A 26,174-nucleotide genomic window follows, 5' to 3' on the forward strand; every position below is an offset into this window, starting at 1 on the left:
CTGTCCTGCCCCATCCCGGGATTCCGTGGCTACGGGATCCACGCCTGTCCTGCCCCATCCTGGGATTCCGTGGGTACGGGATCCACGCCTGCCCTGCCCCATCCCGGGATTCCGTGGCTACGGGATCCACGCCTGTCCTTCCCCATCCTGGGATTCCGTGGGTACGGGATCCACGCCTGTCTAGCCCCATCCCGGGATTCCGTGGCTACGGGATCCACGCCTGTCCTGCCCCATCCCGGGATTCCGTGGGTACGGGATCCACGCCTGTCCTTCCCCATCCTGGGATTCCGTGGGTACGGGATCCACGCCTGCCCTGCCCCATCCCGGGATTCCGTGGCTACGGGATCCACGCCTGTCCTGCCCCATCCCGGGATTCCGTGGCTACGGGATCCACGCCTGTCCTTCCCCATCCTGGGATTCCGTGGGTACGGGATCCACGCCTGTCCTGCCCCATCCCGGGATTCCGTGGCTACGGGATCCACGCCTGTCCTTCCCCATCCTGGGATTCCGTGGGTACGGGATCCACGCCTGCCCTGCCCCATCCCGGGATTCCGTGGGTACTGGACCCAAGGCCGCCCCGCCCCTCACGGGCGCCGGGGCGGGGCGCGCGGTGGGCAGCCAATGGTGTGCCGGCGCTTCGCCGTGACGTCACTCCCCTGTTACATAAGGGCGGGCCCCGCGCGCGCCCTCCCCCCCCCGGTGGCGGCTGGGCCGCGCCGCCCGGCCGGGGATGAGGGAGCGCGGCCGCCGGCGCGGCGGGGCCGTGGGGGCCATGGCCGACGGCAACGCGGACTGGATGGGCTCCCTGCCCGCGGCGCTGCGCGCCCTCCCGCTCTCCAACCTCGCCATCCCGGGTAGGGCGGTCGGGCAGGTGTTCGGGGGCCGGGTCCTGGCGCTGGGGGGGCAGGCGCCTGTCGGCCGCGGCGTCGCGTCCCTGGTAGGGGAGCGCTGGCGGTGAGAGAATCCCTGTCCATTGCAGCAGGGGAAGGAGGGCTTAATCTGCCGTAAATATAGCCGGGAGAAGCGAACCCATTGACCTGCTGTTTTCACTGGCTTTAAAAAAGGTAGCTGCGGCCTCTGGAGGTCCTCCCTAAGGTTTTTGAGGTTGTTTAAGTAAGGCTGAAATCGAGTCGGGAAGAAGGTTGGTTTGTGTTGACCCGAACAACTGGAGGTTCGGCAAATGGACGTGTTCAGGGTCTGCTGGGACGGGGCTTTGAGCCACCTGCTCTAGCGGAAGGTATCCCTGCCCATAGCAGGGGGCTTGGAACTAGATGATCTTTAAGGTCCCCTCCACCCCAGGCCATTCTATGATATCTCTTCTATAGCAGAATCTAAGCATGGCTTGTTAGGGGGGAAAAAAAAGAAAAGAGTTCAGTATGATTATGAAATATCCTAATGTATGGTCTTACATGAGAGACACTAAAATACTGTAATGACTTTTAAAATTTTCCCCCTAAAATTTTCTGTATAAACTTAAACTATCTAACACCTGACTCCTGTGCAGAGCTTCTAGTTTAATTTATTAAAATTGGCAAGAGTAAGCGTCATCACTTCTGCTTTACAGATAGATAAATGAGTACAACAACAGATGACCTGAAACTTAAGTAGGAAGAAGCTGACTTTCCATCTGTAAATGGCAAAAAATACTATTACTTGTAGATGTCAGTAGGGAAGATTCTAGAAGTGGCTACAGTGTCAGCTCATTCTGATACTCGATGTTAGACTGGTAGAGGCTTGGTTTTCATCTTAGTGCTTTAACTTGAAAACCACTTTGTATATGTGTTATATTATAGGTAGTCTCAAGCTGTGCCTTGGACATTAAGAGTAATTTCTTCATAGGAAGGGTGATTAAACATTCAAACAGGCTGTACAGGGAGGTGGTGGAGTCACCATCCCTGGATGTGTTCAAGAAACGACTGGATGTGGCACTTTGTGCCATGATCTGGTTAACATGGTGGTGTTTGGTCAAAATTTGAACTGGATGATGTCAGAGGTCTTTTCCAACCTCATTGATTCTATATAGCAGATTTTTGGAGATGCTTCCCTAGAAACAGAGTAACTTTTTGTGTCAGCAGGAATAACCTGTCCCCTAAATAAACTTGTAGAGGAAGAGGCTGTGCACCTCCTGTGAGGTACCACAGCACTCACTGCTCTGTTACCTGAAGCAGAACAGCAGAAATGCCAAGTTTCAATCAAAAGTGGCACCCTTTCCTACCCTGACAGTAGCAAAAACATTTTATGTGACCCTGTTCAATAGAAGTGGGAGAGAAAGGAAGTTGAATGTTCATATAAAATTCAAGTGTCAGCAGATTTTGGAACTTCTAGCAAAGAAATTCTTCTCTGTTTTCGTGAACTGTAATAAATCAAATTCCTGTTGCTGTAGCCACTGAAAGGCTGTGACACTGAGCAGAATGTTGTGATTGCATTAGGGTGCATTGCTGCTGTCTGTCCCTTGCAAACATCATGCAACCAATATTGCAGCAGAGGAACCCAAGAAATGAGTTCTTGTTTCAGTAATGCCATGATGCTTTTAAAGTGAGCAGTGGGGTTTTTTGAAAATGCTTACAGTATATGTTTATTTATGGTCAAGGTTGGTGTATCTTCCCACCCCTTTCCTGTATATATGTTACATAACCTGTAAACAGGCAAAAGACATTTTGGGAAGATGTTTTGGAAAATTTTTTTAATATTATTTTAGTCAAATGATTATTTTGCTGAGGTGGATTTTTGATGTGGTGCTGGACAAAGCAACCTTCTTGAGAGCCAGGGCAGTGTTCCTAGTAGTGTGCAAGGAAAGGATTGTGTAATACAGGTTGCAGTTGAGGCATCTATTTACAGATGCTGAATAGCAGTGGAGACCAGTGCTATCTTCAAAAGGGAGATGAAAGGTAGGCTTCAGGTTGAATGAGAAGCATTTTTGTTTGTGCCTAATGCTTGTGTGGCCTGCTTTTGTCCATCTCTTGATGCATTTGTGTTACTCCCCTGGAATGATGGACTCAACTGGTTTTGGTTTGGGGATTTTGTTTGTTTGTTTGTTTTCCCCTCCCTGTTCCCAGTCACTCTTTGTACATAGGAACAGAGATGGAGCTCTAGGAGTGGAAACCCTAAAACCTGTTTTAACTTGAAATAAAGTCAGCATTAAAAATCATGACACTGTTTTATACTTTTTGCACTTTGAAGAATTGCAGCATTCAAAGAATAACATTTTTTTTTTTTTTAGAAAAGGACAAAATGATGGTATAATGGGGCTATTTGAAGTGAAAGAATTTATAGTATACACAGTAAAGGAACTGCTTAGATTTAATTTATGGTGTGGTATTGTAAGTGGGAAAGTCTTGTCTTGTATGATGCTCAGGAGATCTTCATAGAGTTCTGCTGTTTATTTGTTGCAAAGCTTTTGCTTTTGGAGCTGCTTGTTTTCACTGGTTTTAGAAAAGGTAGTTGTGACTCCTGGGGGTCCTTTTCAAGCTACATGATTCTGGGATTCCACGAGCTGTAAAATATGGTGTGAAACATGTTACCTGAGGGCAGAGAAGGCCATTCTTTGCTCAGCCCTTAGAACCAACGGGTAGCAAATGATGTTGAAGATGGGTACCTCATAATGTATACAGTGTGTTTACATGCTTATTTAACTCTGTGCTCAAAATGGAGAGAGAATTTGAAAAATTCAAGGTCATTCTCTAAAGTTTGTGTCATCTGTTCCCACATTTGGGCTTTTCTGTTATTTCTTTTAGATAAAAACTCTAGACAAAATGTTACACTAGTGTAGTCTCATCCCAGGAATGTGTGATGTCATGAGAGGGGGGGATCTTTTGCAATAAGAAGTTGCCAAATACCAAGTAACTAAAATGTCATCAACTTACAACCATACAATATAGTTAACAAAAATAACCACCCTCAACAAGTGGTGACCCTGTGTGAAAGTCCAGAGGGTTTTCTCTTAATTATATTCCACTAATCCTCTTTGAATGTGGGTTTAAAAATGAACTCTTAAACATTTTGATTGTGGATATGACCATTGGCAGGGTCTTGTATGCTATTTGTTTAATCTCAAGCTGGTTTACTTTAAAGAATTTTATGAAATCATGTACAACTGTGTTACTTATTACTTTCCTTGATCATCTGTTGATCTGCATCAGCTATTTTTCTTATTTATTCTCTGAGAAATGAAACACAAGAAGAATCTGGAGCGCTCTCACTGATCTGCATTTGAAGTAAATCAGCTATCCTTGCTTGTAGTTGCATGCTGATAGTTCATTGTACTGTGTTTTGTACAGTTTGTACTGATTCATTTTAACTACTGCAGAAATTCTTAAGCAAGTGTCTTGATTAACTAGGTGCTAGAGTCTCAAGTCTCTCTGCATCTGGATGTGCAGCACCATTTTCCTGTGGTGATGATGGTGTAGAGGGATTTTAGAGGGTTTGGGGTTTTGTGTTGTTTGTGTTTTGTTTGGTGGTTTGTTGTTTTGTTTTGTTTTGTTGTTTTGGTTTGGGTTTTTTTTGAGAAGTGGTTTCTGCCAGAAAAGCTTCTTGCAACAGCTGCTCATGGATTGGGCAAGCCCCAGGGTGGGTGCTGGAGCATGTGGGTTTCCCAAGGGAACATGGAGGTTAACCTGATGTGTCATGGTGCTGCAGATGTAGAAAGGAAAGAGCAACAGATTGAATGGCTGTATGTAGAATATTATGATTATATTTTCTTTCACATAGATTGGGTGAAACACATGCTATTAGTAAAAATTAAGCTTAGTTGGGGAACAATTAATTAGAATCTGAACTTTTTGATTGGTTTGATTGGTGTCACTGGAGAAGAGAACTGAAAAATGGAAAATTTCACTTTTAAAACTTTGAAATGTAAATTTTTGTGTCGTAGGTCAAATTCTGTACATCTAAGGCTGATTTGAAACAGTAAGGAAATTTTTGCCACCAAAAGCCAGTTTTTCACATGCTGGTACACCTAGGACTGAGCATCATGCTCAGCAGGGTGCTCTGCTGGTGTGGAATGTTCTGGTTGGGCAAGCTGCCTCTCCAGGGAGAGGGGGGGCAGCTCTTCACCTGCAGCTTCTGATCGTGCACAGAGCCTCTTCTGTCATCTTCTAGTGATCCCAGCTGGCGTGTTCTTGCTTCCTCAGAAACCATGTGGAAGGCTGGCCAGGATCTCATTTCTAAACCATGCAAAGCAGTTGGAATGTGGAGCTATTCCTGTCAGCATTATGTTGGATGATGGGTAAGGAGTTTCCTGGGGGATGCTGGGTGGCAGGTAGCTAGAGCTGACAGAAAAGATGAGTTTTACAGTTCCAGAAGCATTTTTTTTTTTTAACAGAAAATCATATTGGCTTGAATATGGCTAAAACAAGACCATGTCTGAGACTTGAAATACTTGTTTAAGTGTCTTTGACTGTTCACTGATCTCTGAGGGGAGGTGGCTCTTCTAAAATAGTAAATTTTTGCCTGCTGCTCCAAATTACAGCACTAGTCAAGCTGCCTAATTCCCCACTATGACACATACACTCTTAACTTTCTAACCAACTTTGAATACAATAACTTCCTATAGTTTGTTCATGGTAGTGTCAGTATGACTGTGGCCAAAACTTTCACTACTGTAACATGCCACTGTTTCTGCCCTTCTATGGGAAGCTCACCCCAAAAACCTGAGTAAGAAGCCTCCTGGTTTTGATCTAAATGATCAAAGTACTATGAAATGATCATCCCTGGAAAAGAAAGCTTTACACATACAGCTAGTAGGCAGTCATAATGAGGAGCAGCCCTGCTGGCCAAGCCCACAGTTAAGTTAAAGGGGGGGATACAAGGCATGGGGGGGTGTTTCCTGTGATGACAAGGTGCTGTGGGTGACTGAGTGGTGCCGTAGCATGACTGCTGGGTGCTTGTTGTCCTCATGTGTCAGGCACATGGGGAATGCCATGGGAAAGCTGGTGAGGCCTTGTGCATCTGCCCAGGAGTGCCATCTCCCCCCCCCCAGCAACTTGCCAGCTCTGCCATCCTGGCAGTGCGAGTGTTCACCAGGAGCACGATGAGCTGCCTGCGTTTGACTTGGCCAAGCAGAACTGATATGGTTCTGAAAAGAAGCAGCAGCACTGTCCAATTAAGAGCTGGTCACTAGGCTCTGACTACATCTGATGGTTTTTTCTCTTTGCCTGCATGACCCTGAGGTGAGTTGCTGAACTTGCTAATGCTGTGGTTTTCTTCTTTGTTCATGGGCTGGTGTGCGCTATGGACGCACGAGCTGAGAGAAGTGGTGGTGAACTTGAGGCTGCATGCTCCTCCCAAACTGTATTCCTTTGGAGTTCTAATTAAAAGGATCACTGAATCAGCTGAGCTGGCCATCTGTTGGGTTAAAGCTCAAAGGGAAGAAATGGAAGATTTGTTCTGGTGCACCAAGGTCTGTTTTCCTTCCCAATTTAGTTGGCATGTAGCAATGAAGCAGGTAGTAACCATTAGAAGAAAGCATCTGTTTAAGTATGGTGATGTTGGGTATGATTTGTAAATACAGAATTTTCAGGATGAACTTTTTCTGAAAGAAAAAGTTGTTTTATTACCTTGGTAGTCTACTTGATTTTAGCAGCAAATCTCAAATGTTTTTAGAGAGCCTGTTAAATTATCAGGAATGTTACACTGATGAGAATATTTGGTGGAAGATGTTGCACTATTCCTAAGTAACCAAGTATTCTTTCTGTGTGTCCCTGTGTGAGGAACTGGTGTGCAAACACTGAGTCGTTGTAGAAGTTCCCCTGAAAAGCCAGTCTTAGGGTTTCTTTTCTAAAGGACTTCTGTCATCTGTTTAGCCAAAACCAATTTTCTTGAAATGCCACAAAATTTTCTTCAGACAGTATATGAAGGTCTTAGTTTTTCCTGATTAAAATAAAAAAAAAACCAACTTCTTTTCCTTATTAAGATCTGTTCCCTAGAGAGTGACTTAAGTGTGTCTGGTAAATGAGTGCAGAACATGCCAAAGTTTTACTTCAAATGGAGAAAACTAGTCATAATGTTAACATAAATGGTTGTTGCTCTCTTTCCGTGTTGTGTGAAAGTTCCAGTTTGCCTGCTCTTCCAGAAAAGATGTTAAAAGAGGGAAAACTACCATGTAATGAAAACAAGAAAGAATTTCACTAGAGCCTTCTCAGAAGAGAATGAGCCCTTGGTCCACATGTTTCTGAATGGTCAGAAATCAGGAGTTTTGGACTCTAAACTGAAGATTTTTTCCTTTTTGGAGCAGCTGGATCCATTCAGGATTTGAAATGATAGACATGTACTGTTGCTTTCTTGGTTTCCCAATGCAGAGAAATAAGGTGGTTGATAAATGGGAAATCATTACTAAATGACCTTAAACTTCATTGCCAACAACTCCAGCCAGTGCCAAAAGGATTTCTCCTGGCTGGAAAGAAAAGCGAACTACCCTGTGACATTGTGTCTAAGATAGTCTTAAGCTGTCTTTAAGCTCTCTTTATTCCCCTTTTATTGTACCCCGCTTCACCTCCCACCCTGAAAGCAGCAGTGGGAAATCAGGATAGTTCTTCTTCTGTGAGAGGAGGTTTTCCTAAGAGGATTTAGTCTATACCAGGATTTGTCTTTCCTAATGAGACTGCATTAAGAATACCAAAGGATTCTTTTAAGATTGTTGGAATATAAACACTCATCTCTATAGTTTTAGATAATTAATTATCAATAGGATATTTGTTACTTCTGCCTTGCCTCCTTTTGCTGGGCAAGTTAATATGAACTATTTGATTTGCTTTTCATTAGTGATGAACTTTTAAGATGTTAATCTTCTGATTAGAAGATCTGGATTGTTAATGACCTGAATCCTGTGGACTTCTAGGCTTTGAGAGGCACTTTTGCTTGTCCCGTTTTTCCCTTAGTTTTGGCACACAGGACATGTGTTTTAGAGGAATTGTTTGTGGGAAAGCCTTAACTTGCTAGCAGTTACATCCTGTGTTTTTGAAACTTGATTACTGTGCTTCTGGGTGTCTTGGCTGTGTAATGCTTGCTATGCTGTGTCGTGTGCAGTGGTTTGTAATGTGTGGGGAATGTACTTCATCCAGTGAGAAAAGCTTGTGCTAAGAAGTTTGGCGTCACTACAGCTGGGGGGGTTCTGTGTCCATAAATGACCCTCTAATGCTTTTAGGGGGCTGAAATGTTACCTTGACCTTGGTTCTTAGGCACATTCAACATACACAAGAGGTTTTCTTGCGTTTTTCATCCCAATAACATTCTTTTAATGTGAAGATGAATCCACATTATTCTGATCCATTTAAACTTACTGACAGTGCATTCTCCTGCACTTCTGCTTTCATTTATTGTTTCTTGGTAAGCCAGATTATTGCAGAAAGTGTCTTTAGATGCTGTTTCTGACTAGTCCACAGCCTTGCTACAAGGGAGACCAGCAATATGCTAGTAGACATGCTTGTATGCAAAAAAAGGGTGGTTTTGTCTTGTTTTCAAGTAATTGACAGTGCACAAGTATGTTATCTGTTGGAAGATCTCTGCACTTTGCATGCCATAGAGTCATATTTTTAACATCCCATGAAGATAAATTTACAAGCTTGCAGATAGGGATGCCCATCCCTATCCCTCTGCTGCAACTGGATATACAGAAAGTACTACGTGGAAACAAAAGATAATATCAAATGATACATCTAATAAGTGTTGAAATTTGATGCTTAATAACATTCTGTTGATGAGTATCACTTGTTTGAGCTACACCGTGGGTTAATTTGACTATCTGTGACTAAGTAGCAGGACAGATAGACACAACACGCTGGAAAGGTAAATTTTGCTGCAGATGTGATGATAAACGGCTACTTTCTAACAATTAGCAGAGGGGCTTCAATGAAAAAAGTCATCCTGAACACTGAAATACAATCTATTTAACATACAAATTGAATTGAGAAGTGATCTGTTTAACGTACAATTAACTTGAGAAATTAGTATAAGGAGAATAAAAAGATGTTTAAAGATACAAATAAAAATTAATCTATGTTTGCAAATACTGGGATGAAATTAAGAGGACTATCCATAATTTTAAGTCTGGCATCTAGAAGATACCTCTTTATTCTAACTGTATCATAGCCTTTGATAGTTAAATATCTGGGCACTTGATGGGATGCGACTGCTTTCCTTGAAACTTCCAGTCTTTGTCAGATGAAAGAACTGAAACCAAAATAGAGCAGCTGTTGTCTATAAGAGCTGCCAGCTGATTAGCAGTCCACTAATTTTTGTCTTTGAATGTGCAATCTCTTTCATGATTAAATTTAATGCCTGCTGGTTCATGCTGTGCACCTTCAGCCAGTTGGAAGCAAGTGGCAAATTATCATCACTGTTGCATTTTCTGTGGCTGACTTGGTTTCGGGAAGGGCTGAGCACCAGACTGATGGCGTGTCGCTGGAGCAGCTCAGTGAGGTTTGCAATCTGAATGCTAATCCAGTCTCATCTACTCAAAAAGATGTGTGCTGCACGTGCAAGAACGTGCCTTGGAGGCAGTTCACGCTGGGGTTCTGGCCTCTGTTCACCTAAAGGACAATGAAGACCACGTTTTTTGACTTTTCAAGGTGTAAGGTGGAGGTTATAAATACCTAATTTTGTTATTTACTTTTTTCACAGTCAAAAGGTTTAAGGAATAGCTTTATTGAATCAATATAGGATGTTATTTATATTTGAGGTAGGTATCATCTGAAATGTCTTCCTTCAAGAATTCTTGAGGTTGTTTTTCCTGAGAAAAGTGCTCAGAATAATTTGAGGTGACACACACTATTTATGTGGTGGGGAACACAGATCGTGAAGGATTTTTTACATGTGAAAAAGACTTTCCTATATACATTGCTATGAGAGTTTTGTGGCACTTGCTCTGTCCAGGAACTGCCAGCCCTGTCTTGCTGTCACTGTACAGCATCTGAGTATCTTCACACATCCTTGTGTTAGACATGAATTGAGAATGTGGTTAGCAGCTCTTAAACTGAACTGCTAACAAAATGGAACTGGTCTGCTCCATTCTCCTGGTGTAGGCTCTAGCCTTTGCCTTTTAAATTTTACAGAGTTGGATTGGTTTAGGTTATGCTTTTTCAAAAAGAAATCATGCTGTATCACATGTATCAGCAACCAGCCTGGCCCCTGCCATAGCTACAGAATGGCTACACTTTTGATGGAGTTCAGGAGTAGAGTGAAGGAGAGCAGGGGTTATTTTGACCTCATGATACAATCGGCTTAGCATGTACTTAACATCACAGCTAAGCTATATTAAAAGGCAGTGGCTGAGCTGGTAACATATCACAGTGATCTTAAATTAAAGAAGGGCCTGGTGGATGATGTGCATCCCCACATTGCTCTTACCCCACAGCCCAACAAGTATCCAGTGCTGTTGCTTCAGTTTGTTTTTCTCTTCCTGGAGTAAAAATGTTGTGGGTCCAGGTTTGGCCTAGATATTTCTCACAGTGGTGGCTGGCCTTCTTAAATGACCACTGAAAACTAATTGAACTTGTGTTGTCTTTCCAGCCTCAGTATTGATCATAGAATGATCAATAGAATTGATGATGTTCCCCTGCCCTCCTTAGCAGGTGGTCTGCTACCAACAGGTGGTCTGCCAAAAGAAAGGCATGTTTTTCAGATGCTCCAGCTCATGTTCTGCTTGGTTTTTTTCTAGGTATGCCTGTTGACTTCATTGTAAGTGAAAGTTCCATTTCTTAGGCTTTTAGCAGAGCCACGGGGAGGGAGTTAAAAGGATCTTCTCTAACTATAGAAGCATGTCACATACAGTTCACTTTGCTGTTAAGGAGTGCAGTTTTTAAACTATGTGTTGAAAAAGTTGCAATGTGCTTCTGGCTCATTTTCTTTCATGTTGTTCTCTAGTGCTGTAAATAGAATGTTTGTGATACTGTAGAGAGCAAATTTGTTCTGTGTGTCCTTACATGCACCTTGTATGTGGCAATTTTCAAAGGAAAGGCTTTTGTAGCTGTAAAGTATGTGATCAGACTTAAGAAAACAAGCTGTTTCTTGATTCAGATTTGCTCAGATAACTCCAAGTTGGATATATTTGTGGCCAGATAAAATTGTCATTCCTTTGTAAGTCAGATTTATCAGTCTAAGGGAGCATAATGGTGAGAGTGACTCCTAAAGACAGGTCTCTAGACTGCTGCACTGTCTTACTTAGAAAAAAAAAGAAAATATTTCTTATGTCATTATTCCAGAAAGTCAAACCATTTTCTACATTGACTTAAGCAGAGGAAGAAATAAAATAGATAGAACCAAGATCATAAAAAAACCAACCAAACAAACTAACACTTTCACAGTGAAAAACAAAAAACCCCATGATTTCTGTGTGCCAAGTGACTCATTCCAAGGCAGAAGACAAGCCCCATGTGATTGAAGTCTACTTTCTAAATATTGTGGAAGCTTGAAAGACTCATTCTGCTGTATGGGAAGATGTCTGAAACTCAAACATCTGTACGCTACAGCTTGCTGCATGAGCCAGACCTCACATGGCTTCTTCTGAAATGTCTTCACTAAATGTTTGATCCTGTATTTTGTTTGGGGTTTGATCCTGTATTTTCTTTGCATGTTTGGAGGTGGGAAAGAAAATCCTCTCACTCCAAAACTGACAGCTACTTTCTATGTAGTTTACTGTGACAGGTAGTAAATAGCTTCTTAAGATGGCATCTTTTAAAACCAACTCTTTTGTCACTTGTTTCTAGAGGACTGAATGGAAAACCATAAGAGGTTTTTACAAGGCTGTGAAGAATTCATGAAGAGTTGGTCAGAACTAGTTTTAGTGGTTATCTGTAAAGCCTGAAAACTAACCTTCATGGTACCTTTTCATTGCTTTTGAACTAGTTGAAACTCATGGAGACAGAGGGCATTTAAGGTTGTTGGCAATTGATGTTTGGTTTATGCACAGTCTGTTCTTCCATCTGGATTAAAAAATGCCGACAGGATAATCCAATTGAGATCATAATCTTGTTTGTAGCTCTGACCTTGCATCAGTCTTCAAGTGAGCCCTTATACACAAAAGGTTTGGGTAAAAGAGGCTATGGATGCCTCAAATGTCATCTTAAAATTGGATATGACAAGGTAGAACTTTTTAGAGTTGTAAACTGAGGTAGAGAAGGAAATTCTAGAAAAGCATAGCCCTAGAAGCAGGGACAAGAGCCTTAGGCCATGCAGGATTAGAAAATGCAGATGCCAGCAACACGGTGCAGGGTCCTTGTATTCCTGGGGCAGCTGGGATATGAGCTCCTTGTAACTAGTGGTGAAGATGCTTTCTCTGTACTTCAGCAAGTGGGTCTGCGGGGAATGGGTGGGGTCTGGCTCACTGAGCAAACTCTTCCACTGTGCTGAACAGAAAGGGAAGGAGGGCTGATAGAGCTCCTACAGTGTTTTTCCTCTCTGGGGTTTCACAGGAAGGTGAGCCTGCAGCAGTTGCAGCTGCGTGGCCAGAATGCTGGTGCCTGGTGTCAATGATTAGAAATCCTTGGTAAACCTCAGTCTGTGGTGGATCAACTTCTACCTGTCTTTGCTTTCTGCTGTTCTGGTACAGTGCAGGCTGAGATACACTGCCCTCACTCTTTGTTCTGTTACTGACTTGGCTAGGGTAGGGATATTTGATTGACTCCAAAGCTGTTATTTTGAAGGAATTTTGTTGTTATTCAGGTTTGTTTCCATTTACCATTGAATTTTCAGTTAGAGATTTTTTCTAGTAAGCAAAAATTTTATGCTAGAGGTGCAGTTTTTCTGCCAAGGTACAGATAGTGTTACAGGAGCTTTGTTGGACTCCCATTATTTTGGCACGGACTGGTGATTTTGATTGCTGGTCGTCTTTTTTTGAGGAGTTTTCTGTTCACTGTATGTTTGGTCACTCAAAGGCACTGCCAGGTAAAAGACATGTTTGTGATCTCATTTAATATGAGCTTGATATCTACACACAGTAAATGTGGTGTGCTCAATGGTTCCACCTCTAAGTTCAGCCAGTCGTTGCCCACTGTTCAAACTACTAATCATTTATTTACCATTTTGAGGCTTGTGCAGGTGCAGATCCCTCTGTCCATCACACAAATAAAGATACTGCTTTGAAGAAGTCTGCTGTATTAGGTCATAATTGGATTTACCAGGTAGAATTAAATTGAAGTCTCAGGTTTTTACAATGAAACTGGAAGTCTTATCGGAGATCAGTGATCTACCAGGCTCTGGGAAAGTTTTGAAGATTGATTGGTAGTTTATAAATTGAAGGAAGGTTAGAAGGAAGTTCTTCTTTACCCACTTATGTTTGTCTTGTGGTTTTTGGAGTGCACTGAAATTGGAACTATTTTCTTGTGTGAGCTCCCAATTAAGAACCCTATGCATAGCTCTTGTAGAGTCAGATAAAACCAAGATGTAAAAGATAGTCTGAAAGGCTCACACTTGAGCATAACTCTTCTGTGATCCTGCCATACATGTAGGACTTTGTTCAGTTTACAGAGCACATGGATATATGTGTTTTGGCACAGTCAGTTTTTCTAAAATTAATTATTCTTGGCTTTTTTTTTCCTAGGATCACATGATTCTTTCAGCTACTGGGTTGATGAGAAATCTCCTGTGGGACCAGACCAAGCCACAGCCATCAAACGTTTGGCCAGAATTGCCTTGGTTAGAAGGATCATGAAGAAATGGTCAGTGACTCAAAATCTGACTTTCAAAGAGCAGTTGGAAGGTGGGATCCGCTACTTTGATCTTCGTGTATCTTCCAAACCTGGGGAAATAGGACAAGAGATTTACTTCATACATGGCTTGTTTGGCATCAGAGTATGGGATGGGCTGAAGGAGATTAATACCTTCCTTGAGCAGCACCCCAAGGAAGTAATCTTCTTGGATTTCAATCACTTCTATGCCATGGATGATGGCCATCACCACTTCTTGATCAACAGGATCCACTCAGCATTTGAATCCAAACTTTGTGCTGTTGAATGTGTGGAATATGTGACGTTACAGTACATGTGGGAGAAGAAACACCAGGTAGGGAAAGGATGTGTAATGTTTTTCAAACCCAAAAGGTTAAGATTTTAAAAACTGAATCTGTGTGTAGTTCCCACTCAGAGGTGTTGGACCAAGGATGATGCTGATGGTCAATTTAAAGCCCACTAGGGCCTCCTTTATGTAGTGTGCATGTTTTCCTCCATTTATGTGCAGCAGGATATCCCCTTGTCCATGGTGTGGCTAGTCTGTGTCCTGTTGCCAAGCATGCTTGGAGCTTTGTGTTCCTCACAAGTGGTTTTCTCTTCTGGAAGAGCATGTATTGCAGACTTGTGTTGGTGAGGATTTGATTAACTGTCATCTTTCTGACTTTAATGTGACTGAGGTAGAGTACAGAATTTCTTAGCTCCTTTGCAGCCATCCAAATCTGTAGAGGTGAGGTTAAATGCTTCTTCTCTCTGCTCCCATGTGTACATACAAACCAAGAGTAGGGTTTCAACAGTGGCTGAATTTCAGCAGCAGCTGTAATTCTTATTCTTAAACTGTAAAATACATGAGGCTTTGAGGAATTCCTCTGAGCTAATGTTGTCAGCATTAGGGCTCAAAATGAATGTTTTGTAAATGTGGGTGTTAATAAAAATTGTTGTGACTTTGTGCTATCCTCTTATAGAAAACCACCTTACAGGGCATAAAATATGGACTTTTGATTTGGAGAGGGTTTTGCTGAAAGAAAGCAAGCTATGGCATGTCATGCTGTAAGTGTCAGCAGAATGCCATTACACCACTTGACCCAGTACCCTTCAGCCACCTAGTAGGAGTTACTCAGAACATGGCAAGACTGCTAAAATTCTTAAAGTACAGATACAGTATTCTCTGATGGTAAGAATCTGAAATTCTCTTAGAAGTGCATTTAAGCTGAATTCTTCGAAAGACAATTCAATATACTCCTGGCACCTGTCATTGTAAACTGATGACCCTTAAAGCCTGAAGCAATCCTGTTCTCATAGCTAACCAAAATGATCTCTGTCTCCTTTGGCAATAGTGCAAAAAATTTACTGACACTCTTGACTTGAGAGCACCTTCTCTTTACTTGGTCCTCTTTTCACTGCTATGCTAGCCTGCAACAGTACTGTATGAGCATAAGCCAATGCAACATCCTGCTCAAATAAAAATATAATAATTGTGATTTTTTTTTTGTTTATTTTTTCCTCTTCCTTTTTCTTTTGTTCTGTTAGGTTCTCATATTTTACCACCACCCCTTGTATCAGGAATACCCCTTCCTGTGGCCAGGTAACAAAATGCCAGCACCGTGGGCTAATACAACCAACGTGCACAAACTGTTGCAGTTCCTGGAGACCACACTTGAGGAACGAAGTCGTTATGGGACTTTTCATGTTTCTCAAGCAATCCTCACACCTCGAGTGAAAACTATTGCACGGCATCTCGTTCGTGGTCTGAAGAACACACTCGTTCATAGGTGAGGACTTGTCTTCATTTCTCAGTTCTTTACTTACCACGTTTCACGTTGAAAGAAGCACTGAGTAAGCAAGAAACCATGAGTGTTAGCTTAGGCTTGATGCTGCTTTTTTCAGTACTGTTGCTTGTAAGAGATATTTGCCATCCTTAAAAATAAAGAATCAATGAATATAATACAGAGACAGGGTGTATATATATATAAAACTGTAAGGGGGGGGGGGGGCAGGGGGGGTGGAGAACTTGTTCCACAGAGGAAAATTGGCTATTTCTGCATTCGGTTTTGCATTTGTCTGTACAAATCTGTCCCAGTAATATCAGTAATGGACAGATATATGACCTGGGGCAGTATTTTATCTTGGGTGTTTTTTCTTTTTTACCAAAAATTAGATTAACCATTTGACTTTAATACTACTGACTGTGGTACAATTATTTTGTCTATGACTAAGATCATTATAAGAGGGTTTTACTTGGAGTAGCACTGGGTGCCAGTGACTCTTAATAGTGTTAACAGCATGACCAGAATATTTCCATATGACTGCATATTATGGAATTATCACCTTGTAGCCTATTTGCTAAAAAATTAGCAAAATTGTCCTGATAGGATCTGGTCTCCTGGCTCACTATTTAATATTCCGTGTTTTGATGTCATTAACAGTTTACTTTGCCATAATGATATTAAGTTTTAAATTACTCTGGTACAGATGGTCTCAACTGGTCTAATTCGATCAGGAACTGAGCTTGTTTCTAAGCAGTGAGATAAACACACATCTTCAGCAGCCAGTTCATGTTCCTTGTTCATTGGTCACTTCAGAGTTAATTGCAGTATTACTGTTTTGAAGCTAAAGTCAATATAGCTTTTTAAAAATCCTTTATAAAAATAGCAAATGTTGTGCTTTCGCGCTCGCAAAAGTTGCTGATGTTAATTGTTGACTGAGAGCAGGCCTGGTGAGGAGGACTTGGGGGGTACTGTTGGATGAGAGCCTGGACATGATCTGGCAATGTGCACTTGCAGCCCAGAAGGCCAAACACATCCTGAACTGCATCCAAAACAGCATGGGCAGCAGGTCGAGGGTGCTGATTCTGCCCCTCTGCTCCACTCATGAGATCCCACCTGGAGTGCTGTGTCCAGCTCTGGGGTCCCCAGCATGGGAAGGACATCAACCTGTTGGAGTGAGTCCAGAGAGGAGGCCATGAAGATCATTAAAGGGCTGTGAGGAAACACTAGGAGAATTGGGATTGTTCAGCCTAGAGAAGAGAATGCTCCAGGGTGACCTAGTTGCGGCCTTCCAGTACCTGAAGGGAGCCTAAAAGAAGGATGGAGAGAGACTTCATACAAGAGCATGTAGTGACAGAACAAGGGAGAATAGCTTTAAACTGCAAGAGAATAGGTTTAGGTTAGGTATTAGGAAGAAATGTTTTACTGTGAGGGTGATGAAGCCAGAGCAGTTGTGGATGCCCCATCCCTGGGAGCGTTCACAGCTGAACTGGATGGGACTTTGAGCAACGTGGTCCAGTGTAAAGTGTCCCTCCCCGTGGCAGGAGGGTAGGAATGAGATGACCTTTAATGCCCTTTCCAACCCAGGCGGTTCTGTGAAGTAAGAAAATTTCAGGTGGCGGTATATACATCACGGAATTTTTTCAGTCTGCTTCCTGTTTACAGGCATTAATCTGGCAAACCATCAGCCGACCCCGCCGGCGTTCCGGGTTTGTGCGGGGTGCCCGCGGCTGTGCGGGCGCTCGGCACTGGGCGGCGCTCGGGGGCCGTGAGCGGGTGCGACGCGGGGCTGGGTCAGTGGTGCTGGGCGGTACAGCCGCTGCGGTCTGCGGGTTACAGCCGGCATCGAACCGCACTTCGGCTTTAAAACATCCGGTTTTTTTTTTTTCAATCGACTCCTGGCACCGATCTGGGCCGTAAGGCACCATTAACTGGAAGCCTGCCTTCGCTCCATCCCTGTCCTTCAGCCCCATCCTTACCCCTTGTTTGCAAGGAAACTGAAAATTTTAATAGATGCTGCCGTTTGCTAAAGCATGATTGCTCGTGTACGTTTACACAAGCTAGCTGATGTGCAAATCAGTCTGCGTTTTATGGAGATGTCTGCCTTCTCATATGGAAATTTTGCCCTGAATATGAATATTTAAATGTTCTTGAGGTCTTGTTAAAGGAGAAACGTGCAATAGTCACACTTAGCCAACAGAAGTCTCATGTGTCCCTTGACAGGGGCAGTAATTATGCCTTCACTCAAGTTCTCTTTTTCCCTTGATTCTTGATAAGATTTTTAAAATTTTCCTGAAGCAGGTGTGGTAGGGTGTTTTTTAAATTTTTGTGGATGTGGTTTTTTTCTTTATCATCCTGCTAGCTAATTTGCATGTCTACCATCTTCACAAATAATGTATGGGTGCTATGGCACTAATTTAAATAATGCTAATGTATTTATCCATTTGTCTAACTGCTGAAAAACCTGGTGTTTGCATGTTAAAGTGCAAAAAAGCTGGTGTAGCCTCCTGGCTTGCACTGTGTCCAAGAAATTACTTGAAATTTTTCCCCATGGTAGAATTTCTAACTCCATTTAACTCAGTTCCTGACACACTTCACCTTCCTCTGGTTACAGTGATGTATAGCAGGACGTTCAACCCCTATAGAGCTGACAGCCTGATTCTGGGTTTGGTTTCCCTGATCCCGTTGCTTTGGGTGGGTCTGGAAGCTGAAAGGAGTTTTGTAGAAATGATGCCTCCAACTTTTTTCCTGCTGACCCTGAGGCAGAAATGGGCAGGGGAGCATCTCTGGACAGATATAGCTTTGCTTTGTGCTACACTGCAGTCTGCTGTCAAATTGATATTTTGACTTAACATGTGCTCAGGTAAAAACAAACCAGGTTGGGGAAAATTGTAGTGTAACGTTGAATACTGAAGCACAGTCTGCTCAGTGAATACAGAGTTCACAAATGTTTTGTATGCCTGCTAATTTGGATTGATGACTGACCAGTATTTGATAGCTAATGACCATGTGCTATGTTAAGCACTCTTCTCATCAGCTGGTGGCAGTCAGGCCCCGATTACAGACATGAGATAATATATTTTGTAAACAGCATGTTGTGTATGAAGTAAGTAGAGTAAGTATAGAGAAGTGTCTCTTTTAAAGTGTCTAATTTTCTTTATTTCAATTTCTTTAGGAACCTGCCCATGATTTTGAATTGGGTGAAAGAACAAAAGCCTGGTGTTATGGGTGTTAACATAATTACGTCGGACTTTGTGGAGCTGGTTGACTTTGCTGCTACAGTTATTGCACTGAATGACCTCCTTTTAGAAGAGGATGAATCTACATCTAAATCCTGATTGCTGTATCCTGCTTGTGCTCATCAGTGGACATCTTCGAACTATGCTCAGTGTTTTACTTATCAAGTGAAACCCATTGTAGTCTCCATTCATTTAAAAAAAAAAAGGTGTCCTAGAGGAAACGTGGTTAGACATCACGTACAGCCAGGTCCCTGCTGCTGGTGATGTGTGGACCTGAGTGGAACAAAGTACTGTCTGAGTGCTGCTGCGTGTCTGTCTGTGTGAAGTGTTTGACTAAGTTATGCACACATCTGCTGCCGTCTGGTGCAGTCCCTGCCTGCCAACGAGAGGCTGGCCTCTGGAGCAGATGTACCCGATTGTGGGGCGCATCTCCCTGGTGACTGGGCTCACCGTGCTCTTGTGTGTGCATCCTGCTTGTTTCCCATCACCACGGCTCACTCCAAGGATTGCTGCTGATCCCATAGCAGTCTGGCCAGGCTGGCTGAGATGGTATTGTTCTTGGGCCACCTCAGGCATAGCTGGGCCCAGCTGGGGGCTGCTGCTGTGTTCATTATGCTGTTTTAGACACTACCTCTGACTTACTTGAAGGGACAATATTGCCATTGTTCAGGGGGAAGCTGTTAACACTGTTAAATATCCAAACTGTCCTTTGGGCCTGAGAGGTGAAGGCTTGTCCCACTCTTCCTCTTTGGAGTCCAAATGCTTCTTCTGGACCTGTTTATATTACTTTAATACTTCAATACATGTATTGCAACCATGTTTAAGTTGTTTCTTTTTTGTTTGTGTTTCTTTTGTTATTAATTTGGAGAATATTTCCATCTTCAGATTTTGAAGATTATAACTCAAGTCTGAATTCCTGTTGGGACATTTGAGAAAGTACAGCACAACCTTTCTCTTTTGCTTGTCGGTTACTTGGATTTTTTCATCCTTCAGTTTTTCTTTGGGGAAAGTTTCTCACCCAGACAGCCTTTCTCTGGAAGAAGGTGGGCTAAATGGGGGATTACTTGATATTCAAAGAACTGGAGTTGACAGGGACTGCATAAAGCCCAAATATTGAATCACTGTGACTTGTAATATGACAATGAATTTTGAAATAGGACCTGCAAGTTGTGCTTGTAGACAGAGCCACAGCTATGGGGGAGAAATTTCTGCAGACTTCACATGCTTATGACAAAGTAAGCAATAGTCATACAAGCACAGGCAGGTGTCAGTGCTGCTTCTTTCTGTAGTCATGCTTATTTTTGTTTGTTCACAACAAGATGTGACCATGTGTGTTTGCACCAATGCAATCGCATGTTGGTACTTATCAGCACTTAATTCACTAGCTGATAGCAGTCCTGCAGTCTGGTTTACCTTTTTTTTTTTTTTTTAAAAAGATTAAGCACAAAAGTGACTGATTAGCAGATGCTTCTCTGCTCAGTCATCTTTCTAAAGCAACTGTTGGTGCACTAATTATTCACTGAATATGAAATTGTATTAATCTCTAAGCTTATTTATAATAGAATGGATCATTTTTTATGGATATTTTATTCAAAAGAAAAGTGAATCTCAAGATTTATTATTTTTGTTATTGTATCCTGTGTCTGCCATCATGGTCTGACAGCTGTGAAAAATCCCAAACCTCTTTGCTTGCTTGTCACAAACTCTAAACTTGGGACAAGTTTATCTAAAGGTTTGCAAACCTTCCATGTGAACCTTGGCTGAATTCTGAGCAGACTGTAATCTGATTTATCTGTTGTTTGCATGGTTTTCATTAGAGTTCTTTGAATTTTTTTAACTGAATCCTTTCTCTAAGGGAGTTGGGGGTAGGGGGCTGCCTGTCACTCAAGCTGTCTTTTTCCTTTCCTCTTGTGTTCTAGTGACAGGGGACAAGTGATAAAAATCAGTTTTTGGGAACTAAGCTCAAATTTCTAGTTTAATACTTCCTTTGAAAACCCCAGCAGAAGGTTTTTATTATTTTTTTTCTTGTTGATGAAACTGTTGGAACCTTTTTTTGAACAGCACCGTTTAGTGTGCAAATTTATTTAAAATACCTGGATTTTCCTTAGCTGTATTTTGTGTTAACCTACTTTAGTCATGGCCCTAACTGAAACTCCATGATAGCATTACGTGTATGGATTTGGTTTCAGTGGTGGTGTAGCTGCAAATTGTCTTAGAGCTCAGAACTCAGAAAAACCTGGCTTGAATACTGATTAGGCAGAAATAATATGTTTGCAAGGTTTCCTGCAAAACTGGAAGATGAGACAAGAAGATGAAGTGAATATGATGTTTGCATTTGACCCTTAATGTATTTTGTACTGTATATATCTACCTCAAAAGATATTTATTGGACTTAACCAATACTTGTGTTGTGCGTGCACAGGAATGACTGTGTCATTGGTCCTCCTGCTGTATTTATTTGGATAGAAACGAGATGGTTGCAACTCAGGGCTTTGGTTAGACATTTTTAAGTGCAAACTCAGCAGTTTCTCCAACATACTTGCTGTTAGCTCTTGCCTCTTGAAATAGATAATGGCATGTTAGGTGTTAAGAGTGTTAGCAGAGGGAGAAGAAATGGAAAACAGGTTTAGGATTAATGGTTAAGTATGTGCGTGGGGAGAACAACATTTCTGTAAGGTTGGCCTGTCTGAAGAGTCTCATGTGTCATTTCAGAGCAGTGCTTGGTGTTGTGCTTCTAATGTGAGGAACCTGACAGTCTCAAGTAGTGAGTTGGGCTCTTGGCAGATAACACTTGTCTGTGACAGGATATCTCCCATGGATATTCTGGGCAGTGTTAATGCTGGTGTTTCAAATTGGTCCTAGGGTAGTCCTGAACCATCCTAAGCAATATGAACTACCTTTCTTCTATTCTGTTACACAGAGCAAAGCTACCCATATAACAGACTTTTCTCTCTGACACAACACCAAAACATATTCAGACTTCCTCATGCTTTGAAAGATGGAGCTCATCTAGGCTTGGACTTCGGGCTGTGGACTCTTATTTTGCAGCATTACAAAATTAAAAGGTGAGCTGGGCAGGAAGGGAGGATCAAGGAGGTAGGGCAGTAGTTTGCATCCAGTGCCCACGTGGAAGGTGTGGCAGTTTGGCCCAGTTTCGGGCAGTAGAGTGGAGCAGGTCTGGCAGCTGAGTGACAGTGGCTGCAGCTCATGCTGAGACACTCAGACAATAGTCTGACTCTGAGTGGTCTGTTCCTGAGGTCAGTGTGAGCAACTGAGACTGTGAGATCAGGGCTGTGTGAGCTTGAGGAAAATAAAGATTGACACAAACACAGGAGAAAGCTAGGGGTTTTTGCTGTTGTTGTAGACATACATTTGGTGAATACAGCGTTTTAGTCTTGCTCGTATATCCCCAAAGCAGTAGGGTTTACTTTTAAACAATCTAGGTAGAAAACTCCCCCTGAAGAGTTGTTCTGACTTCTCTACTATTTGGTAGGTGCTGGAAGATGAAAAGCCAGGAAAAGAGCAGCTACTTGAGGCAAAGTACTTACTTGAATTGCATGTTCTTGAATAATTATTCATATGGTTTGTTATTATAGATTCAGATTACTTATATATTGTTTTTTGACCATTCTTTCTCTTCCTAATATGCAACACAGAATGCCAAGCACACTGATGGCATTCCTGTTCTCCTTGCACTGATTGCTGCCATGTGCAATTCAAGGGCACATTTGAGGCACAGTAGATCTCTGTGTGTATCCCTGATGGGAAGTAGTAGGGAGATAGTTGTTACATGTGTGACTACTTAGCTTCTTACTGTGTCCTTGTAGGTGAAAACAGAAAAGGAGTCACTACTGGATTTTGCAGACTGACAATCTCTTGGCTTCTTACTTGGGAACTACTGTCCTAATATGTTGAACTGTGAAACTGGGAGTTAGTGTTTTCTTTTGTTATTAAAAAAATAAAAATAATAAAAAAATCCTGCTGTTGAGTTTTATCTCAAGAACTGAAGGGATACCTGCGTGCATGTGTTTTGCTGGGATGGTGAGGATCTTCCTGGAGACGGTGCTGGCGAGACATGTTTCAGGGGTGCTGTGGGCAGTGAGAGATGTGAGATTGGGAGTCTTCTAGGGTTGCTTAGCCTGGAGAAAAGGAGGTTCAGGGGAGGCCTTATTGCTCTCTACAACTACCTGAAAGGAGGTTGTAGTGAGGTGGGGGTTGGTCTCTTCTCCCAGGTAACAACTGACAGGACAAGAGGAAATGGGCCTCAAGCTGCACCAGGGGAGGTTTAGATCGGGTATTAGGAAACAGTTCTTCACAGAAAGGGCTGTAAAATGTGAGAACAGACTGAATGGGGAAGTGGTGGAGTTGCCATCCCTGGAAGAGTTTAAAAAGTGTGTGGATATGGCACTTGAGAACATGGTTTAATACTGAGCACAGCAGTGCTGCGCTGGACTTGTTGATCTTGGAGGTCTTTTCCAACCTTGGTAATTCTATGATTCTGTGATTCAGAGCAGAAATGCTGACTGCAAAAAGGCCCATATTCTGTTAAATGGACTCTTTGGAGAAAACAAGAACAATGAGAAAACACACTCTTTGCTTCCAACGCATGCTGTCTTCCTGTCTTCTGGTGTGTTTGCACTGAGTTAGCGTGTTGGAGTTCACAAAACACCTATGCTGTAAGGCTGAAGAAGTACTTGTGAGCAGGAACTTCTGGCTCAAACAGAAGTAAGGCTTCTGCCAAGATGCTTATCTTGTTCTCATCTGGCTAAGCCTTTGGAAATAGTTTCTTTGCATACCTGTCTCAGGTGTCAGAGTTCATTGCTGTATCATCTAGCAGTCCAGGGTTTAGGACTTCAGTAGATAGAGGATGTGGCCATTTTGATTTAAAATTGGGTTACCCGTGGAAGTCTAGAGAGCATATGGGACTTGAGATTCACTTGACTTTGCAGTATGTCATATGAAGTCCATATGAAGTTTTAGTAAGACTTTTGTCTTGATTTCAACATATTGTTACCAATCCCTAATAAGCAATTTTTTTGATCAGAGGACCACTGTTGGGGACAAAACTTCAGGCAAATTTTCAGTGGTTGTTTAAGCACAGAGAAATTGTCTAATGTGAGGAACAGAACTGACCCAAAACTTCATTTAAAGTTCAGATCGGTTCAAAATGCAGTTCTTTTTGGCAGTGGAAAATAAGATTTTTTTTTTATTATTATTTTTATTTTGCTTTTCTCTCTGACAAATTCTTATTCCAGCCTTGGTTTTTAACTCAACAGATGAATAAAAGAGCCAGAGCATATGGTGAAGAGCAAATACATTTTATGCTAAGGACACATATGTAGTACTAACTGTGGCAAGAGTATAGTGATTTACTTAATCACACCTTTAATGGTAATCCTATTAGCTCTTTGTTTTAGGTTGTTAAATCAGTCTCTATTTCGTATTAAAAATAATCAGTCCTACTAAATCAGTATGTCTGTCCTGTTAAAGTGTTTACTTCCATTAGCATATTTATTTCTCTGCAAGTCTAATCAAGTAAACTTTTAATTGTAGCGACTGGAATAGGAATGTCAGCTTTAGAACTGTGCTGAATCTGATTACATAAATATTCAGAAATATAAAATATATTGTGTTGTCCATTGAAACAGTACTTCTCTTACCCCCGACAGATCTGTGATATCTCACCTACATTGAACTGCAGTGTATTCTTAATTTTGAAAAAAGTATTGATCAGTACATCCTCTATAACAATAATTTTGATGGTTCTTGGATTTTTCTTAATGTTAAATGTATTTTGCAGATGGATTTTTTCTTTTATTTATTTATCTGTGGGAAAGGGCAGAAGGGCCAGGTGAATTTTTATTTTGTGAAGTTTCTGTTCTCTTTCGTGGTAGTTTGTGCTTGATCCATCCGTCCAATATTGTTTTGTGAAACCAGGATGCCTCATCTGAACTGCAGATAAACTTGGGGTTCACATCTGTTTCTTTCTGCTTTAAATTGTTGGGGGTTTTAATCCTGAAAATAAAAAGTACAGCATGAGCTAATCATCTTTACTGTGTGTTCTGTACTGCTGACTGTTTTGATACATGATGATTCCATTGTGAGTCAACCAACATCACTTGAGCTCAGTTACTTCTCTGATGCAGAATTGTGTCACTGAACATTGGTTTGGGGGTTTTTTTTTAAGTGTCATATCTTGATACACTTGTGTCTTCTGGGTAGTTGGACCTGGACAACATGCTTATTTTTAGGATGTGCTGACAACTTCTCAGTGGAAGCAGCAGTGCAAAGTGATTAGAAATCTCTGTGTGCTTGTACTCGTGGGTTATATCTCTGCCTGGCTGCACTGGGATAAAGGCATGCTAATACATGGATCCAGGTCTATCTTGGAAGGCAAATATAACTTATGTGCAGCCTCTACTGCTTTAATACAGGTGATGAAGCTCCACGGTAACATTTGATCTGGAAATAAAACATTGATAATGACTCCTGGAGCCTTGGCTAATGTCGGATGCTTGTAACACAGTGAGATCAGAGAGACTCTGCTTTTGAGTTACTTTCAGCTTGCCTGTCTTGAGGATGTGGGAGTACTGGGGTGGGGAGAAGGGGAGAATGGATGGCCCTGATTCCTTAATGTTTTCAGACGGTAGTGACTGAGCGGGGTGTGTCTACCTTTAATTCTAAAGGTAGAGCTGGGAATTCCGAACTTAATCACTACTGTTCCTACCTGTTGTCTCAGACCTCGAGGTAAGTGTTTACAAGCCAGACTGTATTAGCAGTGACACACAATGGTTTAGTAATCTGTCTGCAATGTGCTGTAGGCAGGGAGTGTGCCACTAGTTTTTGCAGAATGTATACCTATGCCACATGAGTCTAATGTGTCTGGCATAAGTTGCCAGTGTGTAAAAAGTTGATGGTTAAATTGCTTGCAGTAGCAGTGCGACTTTTTTCCCCCCCTCCGTATACTGTTGCACTAGGCAAGGAAAATCATATACCTGAGGGGACTTCAGGTGCAACGAGTACGAGTTCATCATATTGCTTCCCTGGGGGGTTAATCAATTTTTTTATTTTGCCCCCTTCCCCCTCTGTGGAGGAAATGCTGGAAAAGGTCACACATGTATGTATGTGCACATATATGCATGAAGTTGATACTTTTATGAAGCACGTGAAACTGCAAAAACTAGGTGCATGTTCTACGACAAATTTATGCATGCCCTTTATACAGAGTTTCACCATTGCCACAAACCTGTGATTAGCTGTTCAAACAGGATCGTTCCTGAATTACATGTGGCTTAGTATTTGCCTCTTAGAGGATACTGAATCTTAATTTTTTCTTTTTAGCTGTGGAGGATCAACTCTTCCATGCTGTCTGAAGGAAAACCAGTTTGAAACCTGGCGTATGCTGCCAACTGCTCTCATTTCACCTGTAGCTGGAAGGTGAGGAAAATGCTGTAAGGCTCTGGAGCTGAGTAATGGGAATGCCACTGATTCTTCTGATCAGATAGGTGGCACAC

The 26,174-nt window shown here is 42.1% G+C and overlaps 1 protein-coding gene across 2 annotated transcripts; it reads left to right on the top strand.

Annotated features, from left to right (window-relative positions):
- Positions 1 to 730: 730 nt before the first annotated feature.
- PLCXD2 (phosphatidylinositol specific phospholipase C X domain containing 2) lies at positions 731 to 24,704 on the top strand. Of its 2 annotated transcripts, none has more exons than XM_032680380.1 (4): positions 731 to 854; positions 13,532 to 13,992; positions 15,186 to 15,427; positions 18,597 to 24,704. In XM_032680380.1, the coding sequence occupies exons 1-4, from the start codon at positions 731 to 733 to the stop codon at positions 18,757 to 18,759; spliced, it is 990 nt and encodes a 329-aa protein (XP_032536271.1). In that variant the 3' UTR covers positions 18,760 to 24,704. The 2 variants fall into 2 exon arrangements, with proteins under 2 accessions (XP_032536271.1, XP_032536270.1); XM_032680379.1 differs by lacking the exon at positions 731 to 854 and adding an exon at positions 5,155 to 5,224.
- The last annotated feature ends 1,470 nt before the right edge of the window (positions 24,705 to 26,174 follow it).

The sequence above is a fragment of the Chiroxiphia lanceolata genome, chromosome 2 (assembly GCF_009829145.1).
Source record: "Chiroxiphia lanceolata isolate bChiLan1 chromosome 2, bChiLan1.pri, whole genome shotgun sequence".
NCBI classification, from domain to species: Eukaryota; Metazoa; Chordata; class Aves; order Passeriformes; family Pipridae; genus Chiroxiphia; species Chiroxiphia lanceolata.